Below are 24925 nucleotides of genomic sequence, written 5' to 3' on the forward strand. Positions count from 1 at the left end.
AATATACAGCAATGAATTTGCAGGCTAGGCAAGAAAAATATCAAAAGAATTTGAGGAGTTTCTCATGACATTTGTTTTAAATTTATGGCCTAGCTATAATGATTTAAATTCTATAAAAATTTATTAACAATTTGGTACTAGTATTAAACTCTGTTCAATCTGCTGAAATAAAAAGTGCATTACATGTAACCACATACTTCAAACATCTTTATTTCAACAACTTTTTTTTTCTTTCAATGCAGAATGCGTTGTCAGTGTCTCACCTCCAAAGCTTTCCCTGGATTCTGGTTGATACATGTACAAGACAACATTTCTGTCACCATCAGCTATCAAAAATCCCATTTGTGTATTGTCCAGCAGGAACTCACAGGTGTAAACTTCAGCTGGTCTGAAGTCCTGGACAAATAATAAAAACAAAGTAACAAAACTATTTCATAGCAGGTTAGATACCTAAAGAAAAACATAAATATTGCACACACAAGACCATGACTATGTCCAGTACTAAGAATTATTTCTACTTTCAATTCTACATTCTTGTAAATACTGCTTAAAATACATTTCAGTTTTCTCAGTGGAAAGGTTGCTCTTTCTGGACAAAAATGATACAGTAAAACCCCATATTGATGAACGTGCAGCTAAGGAATTCCTGCTTTTAATGAATATTTTCGTAAGTTCCTAAGAAATTACCATAAGGGGAGTCTTCACGATGCTTTCTTTTCTGTTGAACTTTGTGCATGTTGATACTGAACATGAGCCCAGAAATTTTTCAATGCTGATGAGACTGTGGTTTAATATAATTTATATCCTTCAAAAACATTGGCCTATTCTGTTATTGTGGTGGGGCGGGGGGAGGGGGTGGGAGGGAATCCCTAAAAAGCATGGGCCTATTCAGTTACTGGGCCACAAAAAATTGGAAAATTTTAAATTCATAACATAAAAATACTACTGTGGGCTTACAATTTTATTACCAATGCCTGGATGACTGCTAAAATTTGTACAAAGTTTCTTAGGAGTTTAGATGTTGCAGTGGATACATCAGGAAGAAAGATCATTCTCATTACAGACAGATGCCATGCACACCCAAAGATAAAGACATTCCTCAGAATGGTGATGATGTGTTTCTTCCTGCTAACTGTATGACTCACCTATAGCCTTTAGACCTGGACATAATTCACCGCCTAGAAGTTAATACAGGAAGAATAAGAGCATTATTATTTCCCTGAACCCTGTTGCAGAAATTCGAGCAAGTGTGACATGTCAGGATTTTGTTGTGATGATGACATCCCAACTGATTTAAGTGACTGTGTGACACATTCGGAAAGAACCACACAGAGGTGAACATTGAAGGGGAGGGGCGGATGATTATGAAAATGAGGAGGAGGAGGAGGAGGAGGAGGAGAGGGGGGGGGGGGTGATTCAACAGCACTTGATTTTGCTGCAGCTATCAGAAACTGGTTTTTTCTCATTCAGTGTAGATGAGTTGGTTCTACTCAATATCAACCACCTACAGCAGCACAATTATTGTCGGTATGTTATGTTAGCAGGAGAAAATATACTACACTTTTTGATTTTTTTTTTTTATAAATGCATGTCTACTTAATTAATTAAAATTGTGTAGCATTAATACGTATATAAGGATGTTCTAGGGCCAAGTCATGTGCATGATATGTGGCCTAAAAACTTCCAAATTATGCTTATGGGTCACTTCATTAGCATACTGGAAATAAACCCGTGTTAGCATCCACAGATGGAAATTTGAATCACCAATTTTACTGGAGGACCAGGCATTTAAAGGACTGTATAATGGATTGGATTGCAATGAATGACAACATATGTAGAGAAACACTTATTATTGGAAACAATAACATGCAAAGAAAGTACACAGGAGAGCACATGGAAGTACATATATCATTGGGTATTTAAATAGTTTTTCTGTTACTACATTTTGCAACTAGCACCTAACAAATACAATCACATAAACAAGGAATACACTGAAACACAAAAAAATGATGAAATTCACCAAGTCTGCTGCAAAGTAATCACATAACAAGGGAAAGAGGGCATACAAGAAAAGAAAAAAAAAACACAAATACTCTGTTCTCCTTCTGTATCACTTCAGTCAGTAAAGGACATGGCTTGCAAATCGGTCTCTTGAAAATCCCTTGTGGTGTACGAATAGTGGCCCCTCACACCATTTCGTCATGCCCAGGGTGTACTCCTTCAATGATGGCAAGCTTCCAGCATAAGGGTGGCAGGTTATCTTCCCTCACTACGACCAATGTGCCAGGCTGCACATCCTGACTGGGGGCCGACCACTTAACCCGCTGCTGCAGATGATGTAGGTAGTCCCATGACCAGCACCGTCAAAAGATCTGGAACCGTTGCTGCAGCAGTTCACACCTTGTGAGCAAGTTCACTTTGGCTGTACCTTGATCTGGTTGAGGGATACTTGTGATAGCAGTTTCAAACAGGAAATGACCTGGAGTGAAGACTTGAGGGTCAGAAGGATTGCAAGATAGTGGTGTGAGAGGATGAGAGTTCAAGCAAGTCTCAATTTGACAAGTCACAGTTGTCAACTCTTCAGATGCTGGACATAAGGTTCCCATCATCCACTACAAGTGATACTTGAAGGATTTAACTTCTGCTTCTCATATTCCACCACATTGTGGTGATGCTGGGGGAATGAAGAGCCAGTCAATGCCTTCTTCGTGTGTGAAGTTTTTCACCTGTGACTGCTGACAAAGACAGCTCACATCAGCTTGTAATTCATGGAGTCTCTGACTAGCTACGAAAAAGTTTGTCCCATTGTCACTGTACAAGTTTTGGCACCTTCACCGTCAAGACACAAATCTCCTAATCGCCAACAGGCATCCTTCAGTAGTCATGTTGCCAACTACATCCAAACACACTGCTCATGTCGCCAGCACACAAACAGGGATCACTGTGAGCCAGTTTTCACATAGAATGGTCCTATGTCATCAACACCACAGTTTAAGTAAGGTCTCACAGCTTCTACACGTGGGCGTAGCAAGTCGTCCATGAGCTGATGTGCAGGCTTTGCCTTTAATCACTGATAAGTCAAGCACTGATGCAGAACATACCAGACTGCATTTCACCTGTTAGGTAGTCAATATTGCTTCCTCAGAGACATAAGCGAAAGTTGACACACAGCGACAATGTTCACTTTCCACTGTTAGCCTCATGAGACGATGCTGAGGTGGCCATAAGAGTTGATGCTTCTCCTCATATGACAGATCAGCATTTCGTAGCCTGCTGCAAACCCGTAGTAATCTCATCTCACCAAGGATAGGATGCAATAATTTGAGCTTCTGTTGCATATGTGGCTTCTTGTGTTATTCTGAAGCACCATAGCAATGTTTCCTGCAGTTCATTATGAGACATGTCAGCAGTTACTCTTGTTTTCCTAGCAGTTTTGCATTTATTAACATTTTGCAAGTATTAACATCAGTGTAGATTTTTACAAAGCATGAAACGACCAGCCGCCTTGACGAAATGTTGTGCTCTACCACCTGATACTGCCCTGACATGACCAAACCTAGTTCTGTCTCTTGAAGCACATGACGATCAGTTCCTATTGACACAGTCCTTGTCTTCGGAATGTATGGACAAACTTTGGCTACCAGCAACACATCGAGCTTACCAGGTGACCAAAATTCAGGATCAGTGAGTTGTACACACAAGTCTCACTTACTGGGATCAATTGTTTGTTCAGGGACGACACCAGTTATCTTTAGCAATTCTAAACATTCGGCAGATAACATGAAGTTGTTCATACAGGTGCTGACTTGAGCAGAGACGTGGTCTTTAGTGTCTGAGAAGGTGGCACCTATTCCTTGAATCAGTACTCTGCTGTGCTATCTTTGAAGTCTACGGCATTGTACACATGCTTCCAATATAAAGCACGATTGTGACCCAGAATTTAAAGGAGCACAAGAAGTTTGCCATTTGTGGCAGCTATCTTGCACCATTATCCTCACTGTCACGAGAAGGTTGACTTTCAATGAGCAATAATTAGATGTACTTGACGGACGTATGCCATTGTACTTGTGTTGAATGTCACTTGGGCAATCCTTCCTTGTTCCATCTTGTGTTGAATTTCTGCATGTAGTAACATGCGGTGTTGGTTTCGACAAGTATGACACCAAACAGATTTGCAACTAGAAACTTTATGATCATCCTTCAGACAATTGTAGCACAAATTGTTGCACATCACAATACCTTTGTATTTGCTACATGCAGCCTGCCTGAATCTGCAGCACTTGTGCAATGCGTGAGGCAGGATGTACATGATACATGCACTACGAGTAGCGATGTAGGTTTGTCTCAAATGACCAAAGGGCTTGGTGTTGGAGGTGTTCTGCTGTTTGTTCCCAGATGTGCTGTGCCGTGGTAGTACTATAGCCTTGGTGATTTCCAATGATTTGCATTTATTTTTGAGAAAAATACACATCTCTTTGATTGTTGGAAAGCTATTGGAACCCAAGACTGTCTTCAAATTCTGTTCTTACAGACTGGTCAACTTTTTCTTTAAGGAGCTGACATAATTATGTCTTGCAAGGATACTTCTAGTTGTAAGGTCATCAGCACATGCACACTGCTTGCAGCCTTGTTAAGTAGTGCATTAAGTTTGTTTGCGCATGCCCTTGCCATTGACAGCTGTGTTAACAGTTTCTTCAAATGTGCTGACACAATCAATCGAGGGGTATTGTAACTGTTGCAAACCATATCAATAGCTACATTCAAATTAGTGCTAGTTAACAGAAGATGAGAAATTACATTGTGAACTTCACCTGTTAATGAGCAAAGCAAATGGTGATATTTTGCAATGTCCTCTAATTCTTCATTATGACTCACGAGACTCACAAATGTGTCATAAAAATACATGAACTGTGTTACATCACGATTGAAAGATGGCAGTTTTCTGGTAGGCAACTTGATGCTGTGTTTAGATGCACTCAAGGCAGATCCAGCATCGGACGAAACCTTGTCACCTACATTGGCATGAATCATCTGCATTGCTCTCAGTTTTCTCGAAATCTAAGAACAGATTCTCAAACGTTTCCCTGTCATCAGCATGTACATCTACGTCTTCAGATGATTTGAGCTGTGACTGTGCATCTTCATACTTCTCTGCAATCTTTGGCAACTGTTTTAGTTTGATAGTCATATCCAAAGTGTCTGATTTCGCTGTTATGTCAAATTCATTTGCAAACTTTAACAACCACGTAAGGCTTGCTTTTGCCACCAAGTGGGAAACAAAAAGTTTTCTTCTTAACACTTCACCCATCAAGAAAGTTTAGCGGTAGCACGGAAGAGCAGAAGCAGCAGCTAGGATGAGTGGGAGTTTACAGGAAGCAGGATAACCAGACCTGTTCCATTGTAGCTTGCCACTGCCATTCCAGAGTGGCTGCCGCTGCACTCAACTTCATCGAATCCATCACAATCTGGCCTGGATGGGCCAAAATGTTAACGTCCGCAGATGGAAATTTGAACTGTCAATTTTACTGGAGAACCAGGAATTTAAAGGACTGTATAATGGTTTTGATCCATCCAGATTGCAGTGAATGACAACACATGCAGAGACGTACTTATATACGTATTTGCCCTGGGATGCTGGCCAGGATACCACCCCTCCAAGGTAGGCTAAAGGGACATGCCATGGCGAGAGAGAGAGAGAGAGAGAGAGAGGGAGAGAGAGAGAGAGAGAAAGCAGTTGTGAATGGACACTATCTTGGGTGACTGTCATAGGCCAGGGCCCATGCGCTTCACATGCTAAAATATGAGGCGCATGGACCCTGACCTACAACAGTCACCCAATTGAGTGTCCATTCACAACTGCTCTCTCTATCTCTCTCTCTCTCTCTCTCTCTCTCTCTCTCACCATGGCATGCCCCGTTAGCCTACATTGGAGGGGCGGCGTCCTGGCCAGTGTCCCTTAGGTACAAGTAACTTGAGAGAGGGCAGCATTCTCCAATGGCTCGGTCACCCTGTTTAACAAAAAAGTATTTCGGTCCCAGTGATTCATAAAAAAGGGCTTTTACTGTATTTCAATATAATACATTCAATGTTACTCATCATCTACATAAAACATGTGGTATCAGCTTCTGTAATTAAACCACAGAATGTGTTGAACAAAGATAGATCATATTCCAATTGTGTGTGTGTGTGTGTGTGTGTGTGTGTGTGTGTGAGAGAGAGAGAGAGAGAGAGAGAGAGAGAGAGAGAGTCCTGAACCACACACATTCTGAAAATGACACACAACATACATGCGAAGCACATTACAAAATATTTTCATAAAACTTTCCACAATCATTTAAAGTAAATGGAAATGAATATAATAGTACGAGCAATGGGATTTGAAAAGAATATAAATTTCCTAGGACCAGGTCTGCAGCACCTTATTTACTGCTGCTGGTTTCCATCTCTTTTCTTTTCTCCCCAAGGATAACTTGTGTCTTTCTCTATAGCGGTAAACATTTAAGGGCAAGTTATTCTTGTATGAGACACACATATTGTTCATAGTGCAATGTGTTATGCAACTACCCTCTTAGCCACACTTACAAAATGTGAAACACTCTAACCTAGTGTGCACATTTTGTGATGTAACATCCATGGCAATCGGCTCTGCAAGCGAATTTGAAAGATCGTATTCTTCCTCTCACAGTAAAGCATCTTCTTTTTAAAGGAGCTTATTTACAACCAGTTACACTGAAGAAACAAACAAGTAAAAGAAAAAAATACTTCTTTTCAAATCATAGACATTTTAATCAGACAATACATAACAATTTAAATGCACTACAAATGGAAACTGAACTTTAAGGACTCACCCTGCTAACGAGAGAAAGTGTCCTGTACTCTTCCTGGAAGCGAAGTAAGCTAATGGACTTGTATACATCAGCAACTAATATCAAGCTTTTTATACTTAGGAGTTGGTGAATGTAAATATTAGTGTCAATAAAGGCCACCCCAACTAGATCATTATCCTTTAGCTGCCATATATAAATCTGAAATCCACAAAAACAATTTATTAACTACTTATAGTTTATGGTGATACACAGTGTAATAAACACAAATAGAATGTACTGATCATTATACAGTCATGAAGTATTGAGAGTATCACCATTCCCCTCTCCCAATCCCTCTTAAACTTTGCACTGATGCTTAGCTTATGAGAAAGTTACTAGACAATTTTAATACATCTATTACATGAAGAAATACATCATAGTGGCAGTTAAAGTGAAGTTAATGTGAAGCACATGATGGAAAAACGAATGTGACTGTATTTGTAAATGAATATTATGTCTAATAATAATTGTTCTATATAAGTTCTCTATAATTTGTAACACAAATTAATACACAAGAAAATATTCTTATCATAGGTCACAGAGAACCCTTACTTTACTTTTAAACTCCTCTAATTATCCATAAAACAATATGCTGTGACAGGTATCCAAACCACTCATGTATTTGATTCTTCTCTCCACTAATAACAAAGCTTTGCACAGACTTTTAATGGTCTTATGACTGTAGACGGACTTAGTAAATTTTTTTAGACAAGGAAAATTTGGTCGCAGTGAAGGATATTAATGAGTTTCGTACTTCTGTGAATGTGTTTCTGAGTAAGTCGCCAATCCCAAAAAATGATTTTGTATATAATTAGCTTGGAAATATGCAGGACACACTAATTTCCTAATTTTTAAAATCAGGATAGTTTCAATCATCTGTACTGAAAACTTAAGTGCTTCACTAGACCTATGTCAAAAATGAGGGAGCAGAGTTGCCAATGTATGTCCTGATCTATTTGTAGTTTCTGAAACTAACATTATAAAATTTTGAGAAAATCCCTGAATCAACATTGCTATACTTTATTAGAACATCACTCCTATATGAAGCCTAGTATTACTTTTCATCCCTGTATTTGGATCATCTGCAAAAAGGCAAAATTTGAAAACTACAGCACATTTATAGCCATACTCTAGAAATAACTGTGAAAAACATGGCAGAAGATACTTCCCCTTGTATAGGATATTAAGTTTTGATCCCATTCCATTTATGTATGAGTGCGGAAGAATGATACCTTAAGAATTCGGTGTTCACTGTAATTAATCTAATCCTGTCTTTGCAATCCCTACAGAAGAGATACGTAGGGTATAGTAGACGTTCTAAGATTATTCCCTTGATACTGGTTCTTAGTAACAAAGCTTTCGCGGGTTAGTTGGTGTCTTTACTTGTCCATCAATTCAAATTTTTCAGCATGTCCTTGGCATTTCCAGCGAGTCAAACACACTTATTGAGTATTTTAGGATCCATTTTAAAAGTATTTTGTATGCATTCACCTGTGTACAATACTTGCACTTTCCCCACTTGTTAATAATGAACCAAAGCCTGGTATGACTGAGCCTTTGTGGTCATTTGGTATTAACGCCCCAAAAATTGTCACACCGAAGATCAACTATATTTTGTATCTGCACTTATGACTCACAGCCACTGTAGTCACTGGATACTATGTTTCTACCTTTTTTAATGTGCACTATATTATATTTTTCAACATTTAAAATAAGTTGCCAGTCTTAGCAGCACTTTAAAATCTTATCATGATCTGACTCAATTTTTGTGCAAAATGTTTCTGGCAGTAATTTCATCATAGATAACACCATCATTTGCGAGAAAGTCTGATTAATATTAATATACAACATGAACAGCAAGGGTTTCAACGCATTTCCCTGCGGCATGCTGAAGTTACTTTTATTCTGTCAAAGACTTTCCGTGCAAGATAACATGCAGTATCTTTCATGCCAAGAAATCCTCACTTCTATTTTATTTATTCATCTGTCTACAGACCATTTAGTACAGTAGTATCAGACATGTCATAAACATACAGAAATTATATATACATAACACGTTAACAAAACATGATAGGAGAAGGAGAGATGGGGCAGGAAATCCCTCAAACTTTGTTTGATGCCCAATATTATCATACTTTTGTTACTAAATGCTGGTGGAGTAGTGAATCAAACGTATGTCAGAAGCCAAAAAATAAAGATTCTACCCAATTGCCTTGATCCATAGCTTTCAGAAAGTCATGAGAGAAAAGTGCAAAATGGGTTTCATATGACTAATGTTTTAGGATCCAGGTGTTCATATGGAGGAGGTCGTTCTGTTCACCTATCTCATTATATTTGAGCTCTACAGTTCTACAACAAATGGATGCCAATGAAAATGGATGGTAGATTTTGTGGATAACTTTTGTCACTTTCCCTGTCGACAAGTGTGACCTTTGCTTTCTTCCAATTACTAGGCACATTTTTGTTTGAGTAATTTACAACAGCACATTTTTATTGAAAGAGGTGCTAAGTGTGACGCAAATTTTGTACAGCATGTGACAGGATTTCCATTGGACACTGAGACATTTTTCAATTTTAGAGATTCTAGCTAATTCTCAATGCCACCGACATTAACATCTGCATTACCTTGCCTATGCAGTGGTGCAAGAAGTAAACTGGGGTAATATTTCTGTATCATCTACTGAAATCAATATTTGAAATGGACTTCTTCATTTCTGCTTTTGCTTTTCTAAACACAATTTTGGCTCTTACGTCATCCATGAGTATCTGGACACTTAACTTTGTTGCCTCTGGCAGTCTTTATGTATGACCAGAATTTCTTTGGGGTTTGTGAGGGTCTTTTGGCAACACACTACGTGGAAGCCATTGGAGGCCTCAAGCATAGCCCTTCAGCAGTCAAACAAGTTATAGTTACCATCTCTGTATCTATATAGTCCTACGCTTTATTTGACTGGGTAGCACTTACTGTTTCTTTGGTGAGACTGTAAACAATGGTGGATCCCTCCCATCGTGAACTGTTTTACTAGGGACATATCTATAGAGTGCCCTTGGGAGACCCTTAACATATATTAGAAAAACAAAGCATGTGAGATCCGAACTAGTGCCACATCACATCTGGTGTTTCACATTTAGCATTCATTATAATGTGAAGAAGATCAAAGTGCGTTTCACATCCAGCATCTATTACAATGTGATGAAGATCAAAGTCATAAACATTTCCTCCTATTGTACTGATAAGATAAAAACCACACTTCTGCTGTATTCACTATTCTGTTAGTTTTGCATGAAAATATCATCTAAACTGTTTGTAACTCAGATGGTTTTTCTGTAGGTGTTTATCTATTGTTAATATCTTCAAAATATTTTGAAAATGCTGATAATAATAGTATGGGTCACTAGGTCTTTACTATTGTTTTATCGCCTTTATTTGTGACGTGGCTTGATAGAACTCTAATAATAACAGGATTAAATTTGCAGCAGGACAACTCTATTGGTCTTCAGGTGCACCTGCAGAATTCTGAAATGAAGAGATACCTCAGCTGGATGGACAAGGTTCTGGGTGCACAGTTTTAATCTGCCAGGAAGTTTGAAAATCATGCAGCAGCAGTTGCAGAGTGAAAGACTGAATCCTTACCTTCATGAGTTCTGGTCTCACAGGTTTAATGTGGAAGGGAGTTTCAAAACAGCATACACTACAGAATAAAGGATTCATTTTGAGACTGTTCACATAGACTGGAATCAGTTATCAAAATTTGAAACCCACTCCTCCTCAACGTGAGACTAGCAGTTAACCACTGTGCCATGTTGTTCTGTGTGTACAAACGTTATTGCTTACGAACTACATGCACAACCAGGCTGGTAAAATTCCCCAAGTGTGTAGAGTCAAAAAGATATTGAACTTACATGAACATGTAGCAAAAAGAGTGGGATAAATGGCAAAAGGGCTGTCAAATTTGAGAAAGATAGTAATGGAAATGCTGAAACTCAAAGAAAGACATCATAAATTTTGTGAAAAACCTGCTCAGAAAATTCAAAGATCCAATTTTCCTCAAGGAAATTACAGCATGATCAAAAACTTGCACATATGAAAATAAATGTGTCTGTAAATAGAGTCAACTGTATTCGTTTGATCAGCCATTGCAAGATAGTACCGCAGGTATTACTGACAACAAATGAAGATGCCAATTTAATAGATACAGTTCACATGATGTCTGTAATATTGGGCAGTACATTGCTTGAAAAAATGTTGCTTCCCCAACAGCAACCAGTTTTCATTGTTGATCAGTAATTTGTCAATTATTTGCGTGCATGTTTTGCAGACGAATTTTGTGGGGAATATCCAGTTGGTGCATTGCCAAATAATTCAATAGTCACTACATAGTACGTTCTAACATGCCATGTATAAAAATGGGATTCTTTCAGAACTCTTACCGTGGGTGCTATTGGCAACAGAAAGGTAGGGTCAAGTGTTTTGGATGGCTCTTGAGCTAGAGACCATTTGTACACCCAACAGAAGGATAGTCCAGTGTCGCTAACCTACAGTACAGTGTCAGAGTATGAATATTACATTCTTACTCTTGCCTAGGCAAATGGTGCAAATTGGATGGTTCTTTTTGGTGGGCCTTGAGGGGACTATGGAAGCAACATTGGTTTAGGGCAGTTTCTTAGAAAACTTCAAAAAGGTATTTTTACCACTTTTTTTCATCAAAACTGTGCCATGGATTCCAAGATGGCTATGTACAGCAACAGGCTGAAATTTTTACAACATATTTCTAAGATCTCACTCTCGAACAGCCTTGAAAATTATCTTGATATCTTTACCTGTTCCCGGAATACAGAAGTCCAGGTCAGGCTAAATGTATATGTAAATACACAAGTAAAATCAGGTCTGATGTGAAAATGTAGTTTATAAAGTGACGTAGCATGGAGAAATATGCTTTTCCAACAAACTGCACTCTACACTATAGTGACTGGGAAACAAACCTTGTCAGCACGTTTCTCCACTCCAAAATTCTTCTCCTAACATGTGAAGTTAGGCAGCAAGACTATGAACGCTCATGAGAGATCAGAATTAACATTCTCCAGATTTCTGTATATACTAAACTGGACAGAGGAAAAAATTATGTTGAGAAACAGCTTAAAATAGAGACTAGTTCAGTTCAAAGACAAGAAAATTCTGCTGCTTCTCAATCGAACAACCATTTTTTGAAACCTTATATGCAGCCAGAAGAAGAAAACAAAGACCGTTTTGGGAAAAAAAGCTGCTGAATATTTTTACAAAAGTAAATGTTCCAGTCAAAAAGTTCCCCAACCACCTCACTTTTTGACAGTCAGTTTCAAAGCACTTAGGATTTGTCTTCATACATGCAGCATGCCAATCTTTTAAATTTGAGTGTCTAATCATTTACAAACAAATAATAAAATTAGATGCAAATTTTGCCAAAAAATTATATGCAAATTTCATCAAAAATAGATGTGAATTATGTCAAAAATAGACACTAGTTTTCAGAGTCCCTCGTTATAAACAATGTGTGTGAGGTTACACTTTATTGTTCTCAACTCTTTGATCACGCTCTACAAATATTTTACAGCTATAGTTGCATACAATAAGAATGAGTTCCTCATCCACGTCATTAAGTCTGAAGGGATGTTTACCAGCCACCGTGCCATCCTCTGTCTTCCAGCATCAGGCCGATGCAGTATGGAGGGGCATGTGGTCGGCACACTGCTCTCCACTGAGACTTTTCAGACACCACTATTCAGTACTGTAGCTCCTCAACAGGCATCCAAGGCTGAGTGCACTCAGTACCAGTCCTCCCACCAATTAAAAAAACCCTTAGCAACCCTGTGAATCAAGCCTGGGTCCTCCGCAAGGCAGCCAACTACGCTGACTTCTCAGCTAGAGAGGCAGACTTTTATTGTAAATACACCGGGCAAATGCAGTGCACGGATTTTCATTGTAGTGAGGGAGTTAATGATGTCTTCACTTTTCATAGAGATCTGTGGTACTGTTGTTGAATGTTGGAGATTGGTGATACACCACAGTAGCTCCTTTCTGTGAATATGGAACATGTACACTCATTAATGGAACAATCAGACTAGGCGGCCTATTATCTGTTTCTGATTAGAAAATTTGTCTTTCTGCATGGTCCTGTGAATAGACTGGTTGTTGTTAATTGTATTCAAACACCAGTTGGGGTTTCTCCACAGCTTGAGTGATCTATCAGAACCACCAAAGTGCATGCATCTGGCCAAGATCACCTACAAAAGAGAATGTGTCTACTGCTTGGGCAATAATTTCAGTGATGTCTCTTATAGTGTCATTCATCCCAGACTGTTGAGTTGCGTGGTGGCAATCACTGCTTTGACCAGTTCACTTTACTGAGTCCCAACAAACTATTATACACAACTCACAACTTCTTCGTTTTTTTTTTTTTTTTTTTTTTATTAAAAAAAAAGAAAAGCACCTACACTTGCTGATTTCCGTCCAATCCGCCCATAGAATCACATCTGAATCTGAATAATTTGACACAGCTTACTGTACAGTATATCAATCTGCAAACAAAACAAACAAAATGTAATAATACAAGAGTATCATTAGAGCCACCCAGTATCAATCATAGTGCGAGATTACAAGTGGTATCCCCAAAACAAATTAAACATGAAAAAGAAAGGTTGAGTTACACATCATTTTGCTGGCAAGTTGCAAGGAGGAAGCAAAATCAGATGCTTAAGAAGTATTGTGACTGAGAGTGAATGGAGGCCGCAAGACAGCTGCTGACTGCTAGCAGGCTGTAAAGCCGATGTTGTCATTTACTCAATGTACTTCATACCATCGCCCGCTTGCAAGCAATGAGCCAATATGGTGAAAATCTGACTACGCCAATATAGGAAGCCTCAGATTTTAATCAAAATATAAAACTGATTCCAGACAATTTGCAAAATACCTGAACACAGCACTGAATTTGCAATGAAGAGACAATTCCAATAAAATTATCACCGCATATCTAAAACCAATATTAGTAACGTTATTTGTTGTAACTGTGACCGGAACGGTTGCGGGGTTGACATGACAGAAAATGCGGCAGGACTCGTCGTAGCGGCCCATAAACAACACAAACAGGAGAGAACGGACACGAACATGAAGGACCTTAAGAACAACAAGATCGAAACAACAGAGCCACAAGCAAACCTAACTAATCAACCATGTCCACTCGCACATGGAACAAGAACGTAAATACGCTGTCTGAGGCAGGATGTAGATAGATGCACACCAAGATTAGACAGACTGGCCAAGCAAGAGGCAGGCACTTAAATACATGATCGGGGACACTGCTATTGGCCGCTGGGACCACGTGTTCCACTGTGGCGCCCTCACATTAAATGTGGGCCAGGAGGCACACACTGCCATGGCTTATGGCGCGATGGTGCAATCACCTCTAGAGGTCTTCGATGTCCATGCCGTATGGTGCGGATTCAAAATCTGCGGTGCACAGTACCAGATTATTGAAGTATATGGGAAAAATCGTTTGTACCAAAAGCAATAAGTAATAAAGAAAAATTGCATATACATATGATAAGCATTTGATGGGTCCTGCAGTCAGCCATAAAATGGGCATATTTAACATACTGATAAACAGACCAACAATTAGTTATTTATAACTTACTATACAATTGTTATTAAAGATCAAAACAAAGATTTCTACACAGTTTATGACAAACCATGTAGCAAAGATGCTGAGTTGCAGATAGGCACAACAAAAAGACTGTCACAAGAAAGCCTTCCTCAAAAAATAGACCACACACACACACACACACACACACACACACACACACACACACACACACACACACGAGAAGCCACACTAGTTGCATTTGCATGAGGGTTTTTGTGTGTGTGTGTGTGTGTGTGTGTGTGTGTGTGTGTGTGTGTGTGTGTGTGTGTGTTTTATGAAGGCCTTACTGGCCAAAAGCTTATTTTTGACAATCTTTTTTTGTGTCTATCTGTGACTCAGCATCTCCGCTATATGGTGAGTAGAATGTTCCTTCATAATATTGTTACATCCTGTCCTGGATTTTTCATTGTTTGAGTTCTCCACAGTTACATGACAAGATTAGCCTCTGCATGAAATATTTGTACTAGTGTTTCTACTTGTTCATTAAATTTCGAGCATGCAGCCGTGCAAATAAAATTTCCTCCACTGATATTTCGGCCGCGTATCATCCGGCCATCCTCAGAGCGAGTCACAAGACTGACGATAAGATGCCAAGCATGGCCTATTTTATTTGCACGGCTGCATGCCTCAAATTTAATGGACTATTCACTACACCGTAAGAAGTTGAAAATGCACAGTGTTTCTAATTGTTTATGTTTATTTAACAAATAATTTGTGAATCAATGTTAATGAATCAGCCACTTGAGTAACATAATGAAGAACTGGCAAAAGAAATAAAGTTGCTCACTTGATTAGGTCCCTGTAGATACGATTTAAAGTCTACTATATAGTGGCGGCTCATGAGTGTACATTCTGGGTGTTCACAAATTTTTAGATTCAGATAAATTTTAGAGTGTGAAATTAACAGCATCTGCTGTATAACAATTACACTTATCAACAAGTTTATACAACTACAGCCACTGCTAATAATAATAATAACAACAGTAGTAGTAGTAGTAGTAGTAGTAGTAGTAATAATAATAATAGTAATACGAAGAAGATGTAAACTTATCTGACAAAAGAAAGAATTGATTTCATGGTATTTTGCACATTTTACAGCAACAACAAAATATTTCACATTTCTGTGTAAGTGGGAGTTTTCACACTTTTCTATTTTTTCGGAAACAAGGTTCCTAACAGATGTATTAGTTCTTGAATTTACATCCGGGGTGAAAATCAGATATTTTTACTCTGCACTCACACAGCAGCTTGTGCTATCTGTACGCTTCCTTGTTAAATGTTCACTTATAGTCATGCTTATTTGATTTCGTCATGCTCTCATCAAAGAATCTGTTCCCAAAGGAGCTAGTTCCTATGTGGCTAGCTTTTCCTGGTAATAAACTTTTCTGTTCCCAGCATGACATTTTCACTCTGCAGTGGAGTTTGTGCTGATGTGAAACTTCCTGGCAGATTGAAACTGTGTGCCAGACCAAGACTCAAACTCAGGACCTTTGCCTTTCATGGGTAAGTGCTCTACCAACTGAGCTAGCCAAGCACGGCTCACGACCCATCCTCACAACTTTACTTTTCTGTTAGCATTTAAAATAGATTCAACATAGTTCATGTTTACACCTGCACACAAAAGCCAATTCCCGCACAGTAAACAAATAACTACAAACACAAAAGTGCCATTTGTGGAAATGATTGAACTCAAGTAATAATGTGTACCAACATGGTCACTTGACTAGAATACAAATAAGGTACTGAGATCCAACGGGTCTAAAGCACACTGCTGCCAAGCCACATTTAAGTGAATATCAGAGAAGTCAGTGATAAAGCTTCTTGTGAATTTTCATATATAAGTACAATATGGGCCCACAGCACAAATAAACCTAACTCATCATAAGATCAACAGATTTCAAAAGCATGAATAAATGCTACAATCTCACAATCAACGATGGTGTGCTTTAGGCCCTTATGATTCTTAGCGCTCCAAATGGATTATTGTATAAACAATTCATAACTTAATATACTATAACTTATTCAGAAACACACAACATACGTTTATTGTCAGTACAACTTTAACATATAATGATGTCTGATCTAATTTTACTACAGTAAATAGTGAGTGAATTAGCATATCTGAGGAGTGTGCTTTCATCTAGCAAGATTTATGCCGAGCGAATGGATAGAAGCGTCTGCCACAGTGTGCTACCACCTGGTGGCACTGATGTAAACTTCTAGCTGAGTGGCAAGGGCCAGTTGTGAACGTTGTGAGCCATGCACATTGTTTATCAATCTGTATGTATTTGGCCTGTAAGGCAATTACGTCATGCAAGTTAAGCATATACAAAAGCTCCTTAAAACATGCATAACAAGAGGTGTGCTTGCGAACCTGACGTCAAGTTTCACAGAGTCTAGAGGAGCAGTAGCGGGGCAGATTTAAGAGCTGTATCTTTCAGATTGCAGCATCTATGTTACGTTTAACAGAGTTCAAAGAAATATAATCAATAAACTGCAAGACGTCGAAAGTTACGACATTTACGTGCTCTTGTGCTATTTCGCAGCAGCTGCCAATGCTACAATATTTAACTAAAAACACAATTTTAGCCATGCATAAAATTAAGCAATGTAGTATCAGGATGCGAAAAAATGTTTATCCTGTATTTTAAAATGAATATACAATAAAAAAATTTGTATGTGTATTCAAATTACAGTCTCCAGCTTAAAAGCCAATGCAACTACAGTAGTAGTCATGTGATAAATTTTAAATAAGCAAGCAGAGCAAGGCTCGGGACATTTTGATGTCTTGTGTGGTTGGTTAAGGTTAGTAAGGTCTTGTGCAACCTGTGAGCTGTATGTGTTTATGTGATAGTGTTGTGTGGTGCATAGTTTGTTTAGACTTAATCATTTTCAGTGCAACAGTTGGCAACTTTGGAAATGAATAATCGCTATGTGCCAGCATACACATCTGAAATTCAACTGTAATTTAAAAGAATTGGTTGTTGCAAATGGACTTCACTGAACTGTTTAAATGTTAAGAATTGTTCAGATGAACAATTTGGTGCACTGCACAATGCCTTTGGTATACATTAGTCACTGCCTTTGTATACTTCCCATGGCCTGCAAGGTCAGTTATTTCAAATCTTATTGTTTCACTGTGTATAATTGTAGCCCGAGTTAATCCACCAATTATAATTTGTTCTCTTGTGCTAAATAAAGCTGAGAGTGAATCTAATGTTAATACTTTGGTACATTTTGTCCCAAAAAAGGGAAAAAAAGAAACTGACCACTAAATTGATGTATGGGTACTCACTCTCTACTGGTTAGGTAACAACTAATTACCATCATTATCTGATAATTAATTTCACTTTATTTATCTGTTGCCATACCCATTTATCTGTTGCCATAACCATTTACAATTAAGAGGGCGTATACTTTGCCATATCTATTCCTGGAGAAGTTTCTGAATGGAAACAAAAACAAGTAAGGAGAATATAAAATGTAGACTGGTAATGCCAAGAAAAGCATTTCTGAGGAAGAGAAATTTGTTAACATCAAGTATAATAGATTAAAGTGACAGGAAGTCCTTTCTGAAAGTATTTGTACAGATTGTAGCCAGGTAAGGAAGTGATACATGAATGATAAACAGTTTAGACAAGAGGAGAATAGAAGCTTTTGGAATGTGGTGCTACAGAAGGATGCTGAAGATTAGATGGGTAGATCACATAACTAATGAGAAGGTATTGAATAGATTTGGGAAGAAGAGAAATCTGTGGTACACATGACTAGAAGAAGGGATTGGTTGGTAGGACACATTCTGAGGCAAGAATGGATCACCAATTTAGTACTGTAGGGAAGCGTGTGGGGTAAAAACCATAGAGAAAGACCCAGAGATGAATACATACAGCAGATTCAGAATGTTGTAAGTTACAGTAGTTACTCAGAATGAATAGGCTTGCACAGAACAGAGTAGCATGGAGGGCTGCATCAAACCAGTCTTTGGACTGAAGACCACAACAACATTCTGAATATGGAGTCATGCATGACACTTGAGCATGAAAGCTATTCATTTTTCACATTATCTGCACAGATTATTCCCACTAACTTCTGTAAAAAAAATGGAGTTCAGATGTGGCTGTTTATTGATGCTATATTTTTAATATGTAAATATGAGGATTTTAGGGTATTTGAAATATTTTTAAATTTATTGTTAGTTCAACTGTTTGTGTTGATATAAGCAGTCAATGTTTAAAAGGCTCATCAGAGACAGAGACAGAGTTGGGAAGGAAACCACACAATATTTCACTTAACAGATTAAGAAAACCTAAATCTGGACTGTCAGATGATGAACTGGATCCTATTTCTTTTTAGTGCAAGTCCAGTTTCTTAACCACTGTGCCAGCTTGCTTGACTGCTAATTATAAATCAATCACAATTGATCTAAAATGGAGTAAGACAGGAGTAAGTTATATTTTGATAGTAAAAGGGATTTGAATTGATACTTTTCTCAGAAAATAAAAAAAAAACACAGGTAATAAAAAATTTCATGGCTTTCTATGTAGCAACTCCAGCCTGGAAACAGGATATGTAGATAGAGACAATGGGTGTAGTTTCTATTAACCATAGAGGTAATTAATACAAAGAAATATCATCAAAAAATAATTGAAAAGGAATTCAATAATATAATAATGGGATTTAAACAGCACATGGCAGGGACTAGCACAACATTCTACACACTACCACTATAAGTGACACTAAGTTTTCATTCAAGTCAGTGGGGAACTGTAAAGATTTCTGTTCCTGAAATGTTACAGTTTGACACTGTAATTGCACAATAAAAGAACAAATATTTACTCCCAACATTAATCCTGATCACATAACATTATACAAATAAAATCAGTACCTTCTGACCAACTGCTGATACCAGGAAACCAACAACATGTGTTATAGCAGTGACAGGTCCTTTCTGCTCTTTGGAATACACCATTTTGAATCGATTCTTGGTAAGGGGTTGTCCTGGTTCTGGTACAACTTCAATAATATCAAATATTAGAATCTGAAACAAATATATACATTAATAAATGTCAGTAATAACTACTTTTCTAGAAAATATATATAAGCAAACATTCTGCAAAAGAAAATTTACCTAACAATGTGAGTTGCAGTATTAACCTGAACAGACCCACAAATACGGCATATTGTTCATGCTGAAAGAATTAATAAGTAGAAATCTTACCCGTCCTCTACTTGTTATATCTTCACCATAATTGTAATTTGTTCCAACAGCTATGTAGCCTTTTAATCCACTTCTTGTCCCCTCATATGCCAGACTAACATTTTTAAGGCAAGTCACGTGTTCCCACTCATCAAGCTCCATTTTTGTGTTAGGGATGACCTGTGAAATAATACAGACAGTTTAACATTTTTACAAACATGTGTATTACATAAACATATCAACTGTTTGAATAACTTTAACTGAGAAGTGGCACTTGCTCACTAATGCTCATAAGTAAATAGAAAAGCAGCAAATTTTGTGTTGTGGCCATCCACAGCTGTAGAACTGAACCATGATGAATAAGACCATATTGTCTGTATGATAAATCTTTTGTTTCTGATCCAACTAGTTTTGTGGCATTAGAGCCACATTTTCAGGGATACAGCTGTACGTAAAAAAGAGTAAAAACAAATAAAGATCTTGTTTTGGTTAACATGTAATTGCACTATACACAAAGCTATGAAGAAAAAAATATGTACTCATATTTATAATTTGTTCCAAATGATAAGCAGCAGATGACCCAACATTCTTTGTCCAATTATGATAAAACTGTTTAAATGTCAAGAGATTGATAGTCCAATTTGAAATAGAGCAGAATGCAAGAATCATCATCCTGATACAGGAAAACTAAAACAAGAATAATGAAGTAAACCAAATGGAGTCAAAGATAAAATAAATGATATATGCAGGTGGTGAAAGTTATATTCACACTGGAATGGTAAAACAAATCTTAACACAGATCTTGTGTAATTGTACAACAAGTTATGTTTAGATAAAATGCTGCTTACAAAATAGACTAGACTGGACTGGAGGAAGGAAAACATAAAATCTTATATAGACATACCTAAGGCTTGATATCGCTGTGACAGCACGAGATATATAGTGACTGCCTAGAACTGAGCTGAACCAGCACTGGCACTAACAAGGAAAATGGGCACATGCGCTTAAGAACATATCCAACGGAAAGTGACACAGGAAGTGAATCGTAAACAGTGGAAGAGAATGTTGGACAGCATCATTACAAATAATTTTACATGTGAAAGGTAGAATAATCTAAAACACAAATGTTATTTTATTTTTAAAAGCAAGGGGGCACTCGTGCATAGAAGAATACAATTATAAAATAAAAGGAATTATATAAGATTTTATCAACAAGCTTCTTTTAGAGTGGCAAACACATATATAGAGATATATGCCACAATTCTAGAGGTCAAACAAGGAAGAGCAGAGCAGAGAAATGTGATATCAGGGACTACTGTCCATCACAGCATTTTGGTGAACTTCAAATGCTTAAATAGAATAAACCAGTACATAGGTTTATTTATTAATTTAAAACACTTTTACATGCATTTATTTGACAGTTGTCCCTCATATCACATTTCTCTACTCCACTGTCCCGTGTTTGACCTCTACAATTGCTAAACACTGTGAGATTCATATGTCCCTATTTAAGTGTTTGCTATTCATAACGAATTTTATTGAAAGTCCTACATAATTCCTTTTATTTTACAATTCCATTCCTTTATTCATGTCTGGCCCCTTCTTCTTTAATATAAGGTATGTCTACATAAGATTTTTTCATGCTCCATTTAGTAAGCAACATTTCATTTAAACTTGACGTATCATACAATTATACAAGATCTGCTTTAAGATTTATGTTACCATGGCAGTGTCAATACAGCTTTCACCCCCTACATAGATACATATGATTTTTTTGTCATCCATTTGGTTTAACTACATTATTCTTATTTAAATTTTGCTGTATGAGAATGATGTTCTCCACATTCAACTCCATTTTAAATTGGACAAAGAATGTTGGGTCATCATCTGCTTATCGTTTGTAATAAATTATACATGTGAGTGCATAATTTTTCCTATATAGCTTCGTGTATAGTACAACTACATTTTAAATGAAACAGGATTTTTATTCACTTTTTGCTCTTTTTTACATCAAGCTGTATCCCTTAAGATGCGACTCTAATTCCACAAAACTAGTTGGATCAGAAATAAAGATTTGTTGTACAGCTGAAACAGTCTTATTCATCAAGTAATAAATGATAACAATGACTTCACCTACACATTTGTTCATCATGAAATGTATTATCAAAAGCGAAATCTATTTGGCTTATTAAGTGCAGTAATAGTTATTACAGGAACTGGAAAGAAATTACAACCACATTTCATATAGTTCTCTCCAACTCATGTTTCCAACAATAATTTCATGTTTATTATTTGTCATTCATTGACTTATGGCATGTGCCAGAGTTAGCAATTCAAAATTAACAAAAGCAGGACCTTTTTTTTTTTTAAGAAAGCATGACAAATTATCTTAGAATCAATAAACAGTTTATATTTTATGCTGTGGGGTAATAAATAAACTCTAATCTCAATATAAGCAAAAAGTAATCCATTGAGAATCTTCTGCAGTCTTAAGCAGTGGTATTTAATTGTTACAAATACAATGGTTTTAACCTGTAGTAGTTTTCAATCTTTTCCAGTGATGTTTCCTTTGAAAGCGTATTTTTCGATAGAATATATTGCTAAGAGAAGAGCTAGTTGATATCTTGAAGAATATGGCTATAAAATTCCTCACAAGACCTATCCCTGAAACCATATTTCAGCAGTAAAATTCCTTTCACCATGTCTATCAACAAACAGTTCCTTTCTGTTTAGGTAAATTTTCAGAATTTCTGAATATTTGGTGACATGTACACTTTTTAGGTGAAGAATGCCATTTTCACACTTTTGATTAGTAGGTATTGAAGACATGCAAGGAGGAGCACAAAGCAAAGGTCCTTTAAGTCTTAAGTCCTTTGAAGCACTGGAATTCTTCCATTGGCTGCACCCATTTTTCCAGGTGTTCAATGTAAGTTTCAAGGAAAATGATACATTTTCTATGTAAACCTGACACACTTTTTCCAAGCCATCTCCTGAAAAGGAATTCAGAGCTCACCTGACTTCAAAGAATGAAGAACTTATACAATAGAATTGTTTTCCTTTTCAACAGACATTTTTGGATAAAAAATGTGCATGGTTGAGAAAAGAAGCAGAAGATATTTCTCTGAAATGTCACTTGTAGAAAATATCTAACTGTTGAAGGCACATATTTCCTACCTTAAGAGCTTACCGCTTGTTGGGTTGTTTGCGGGAAGAGACCAAACAGCGAGGTCATCGGTCTCATCGGATTAGGGAAGGACAGGGAAGGAAGTCGGCCATGCCCTTTCAAAGGAACCATCCTGGCATTTACCTGGAGCGATATAGGGAAATCATGGAAAACCTAAATCAGGATGGCCGGACGCAGGATTGAACCGTCATCCTCCCGAATGCGAGTCCAGTGTAACCTTTAGAGCGGAAGTAAGATTTCAGTGCTGCATACAATTGTCACCAGCAAAAGCAATGGACTGAGAAGTAGTAAGGTTATCCTTTTTAAAAGTATCTGTAACATAACAGGAAATGTTTTCTGTAGTTCCCTTCAGACACCTTTCTAAGTTAAGCACCACTGTCTGAATAGCACTGCTTTTGTAATCAAAATGTTGAATTACAATTGGGAACATTTCCAGTTACTAGCATTTGTCGGTGTGCCAAAATATGGAACTATGAAAGACATAGTTTTGACAATAACATGTGCGAGGTTGCAATGACACTGTACTGTGATGCATTTGTCGTGCAATGACATTATTTACAATGGTTCTGCTTTAGTTCTTCCACAAGATAAATTTCTGCAAACTCACAGTTTGGAAATAGCTTCTTATTTAAGTTTCTGGTACAATCCATCAATTCGTACAAATGGTGGTAAAAACCGATTTTGTATGCCAGTGTGGTTTTTGTGGCTTGAACATTTCTAACTACAGGCATATGTTTTTTACTCACAAAACTGAGCACTGAGCCAGATGCAGGGCTGGTTAGTATCATCTTTTCGTTTTTTCTCCGCTAAGATGTCTTTAAAAACCCATTGCAAACTTATATCCCATATTAATTCTCACACACTTTACACTGAACTTCACATTTCTTTCATCTACATGCAAAGACAGGTATCTTGATTTTAATTGATCTGAGAACTCAACTGCTTTTTCGCTGTCACTGCTATTTATCTGAGGAGACAACTTACTTCTATTACGTAGGATGCAATCTTACACTGCAACAATACTTCACTTAAAGTCTCAATGAATCAGCACTAAAAGTGATAAGTGTGTGCACCTTATAATTCAGTACAACTAGAAATTTATTAGGTGATGAATGCATTTCTGTTAAAAAAAGAAGAAGAAGAAGAAAGCATTAATCTTAACTTTAGAGATCACTTCATACTAACTGTAGACCGATGATGATTACAGACTATGAAGAAAGGAAAAAAAGAGGACTAATGACAGTTCACTGTGTGAACAAAATCAACATACTATGAGGCATTGTGAACAGTCCAACACTATGTCAAATGAAAATGATTGGAAGCAGTGGTTTCTCAATTGCTGGCTCAATTTTGCATTTTTTAAAGTGTGATTGCAGAATCATTTCAGTTGCCCTCCTTGTTCAGTTTTTGAATTGGTAATACGCTATTTGTTTGATAGATACACATCATGTATACAGCTAATATGATTGGCCTATTGGAATTGGTGTTTGATGATAATGGCCTCCATGCTTGTAGCATTTTTTTCCTCCAGGATACTGATGTTTGTATGCCACTTTCAGTATTCTCAAGACACATCAAATACTTCTCGAGGAGCTTCAGATGTCTTCTATGGGTGATCTAGGCTTCATACTCATAAGTGAGAGTTGGTATGATGATGGTATGATAGACAAAGAGCTTACTCCGCTGAGGTCTTGGTTGCCATAGACCCTGTCTTGCAGACAGCCAAAAGCTGTGCAAGCATATCTTAAGCAATACTGCATTTCAGCATAAATATTTGTATTAGTCAAGAGGCGACTGCCAGGGTCAGGGAACTGAACAATCTGTAGGACTTCACCATTTAGTGTTATGGTTGAATCTTGACTGTGAAAATTGCTGCAAAATGTGTGTTTTCTGATGTTGACATCTACACTAATGCTCATGTACGCCTCACTGAATACGTTCAAAATTGCTTGAAGGGCTTCAACTGAGGTAGCCACAACAACATTATCATCTGCATACTGGA

General features: G+C 37.4%; 1 protein-coding gene across 3 annotated transcripts in view; it reads right to left on the reverse strand.

Annotated features, from left to right (window-relative positions):
* The window catches only part of LOC126457766 (cleavage and polyadenylation specificity factor subunit 1), a 296801-nt gene that overhangs the window by 13484 nt on the left and 258392 nt on the right, over positions 1-24925 (reverse strand). For all 3 annotated transcript variants that reach the window (XM_050094330.1, XM_050094331.1, XM_050094332.1), the window contains 4 exons: positions 19761-19919; positions 19428-19580; positions 6849-7025; positions 264-396 (listed from right to left, as the gene is read on the reverse strand). In XM_050094330.1, coding sequence (XP_049950287.1) covers positions 264-396; positions 6849-7025; positions 19428-19580; positions 19761-19919 — 622 coding nt within the window. The remainder of the gene's footprint in view (positions 1-263; positions 397-6848; positions 7026-19427; positions 19581-19760; positions 19920-24925) is intronic.

The sequence above is a fragment of the Schistocerca serialis genome, chromosome 2, assembly GCF_023864345.2.
Source record: "Schistocerca serialis cubense isolate TAMUIC-IGC-003099 chromosome 2, iqSchSeri2.2, whole genome shotgun sequence".
Lineage (NCBI taxonomy): Eukaryota > Metazoa > Arthropoda > Insecta > Orthoptera > Acrididae > Schistocerca > Schistocerca serialis.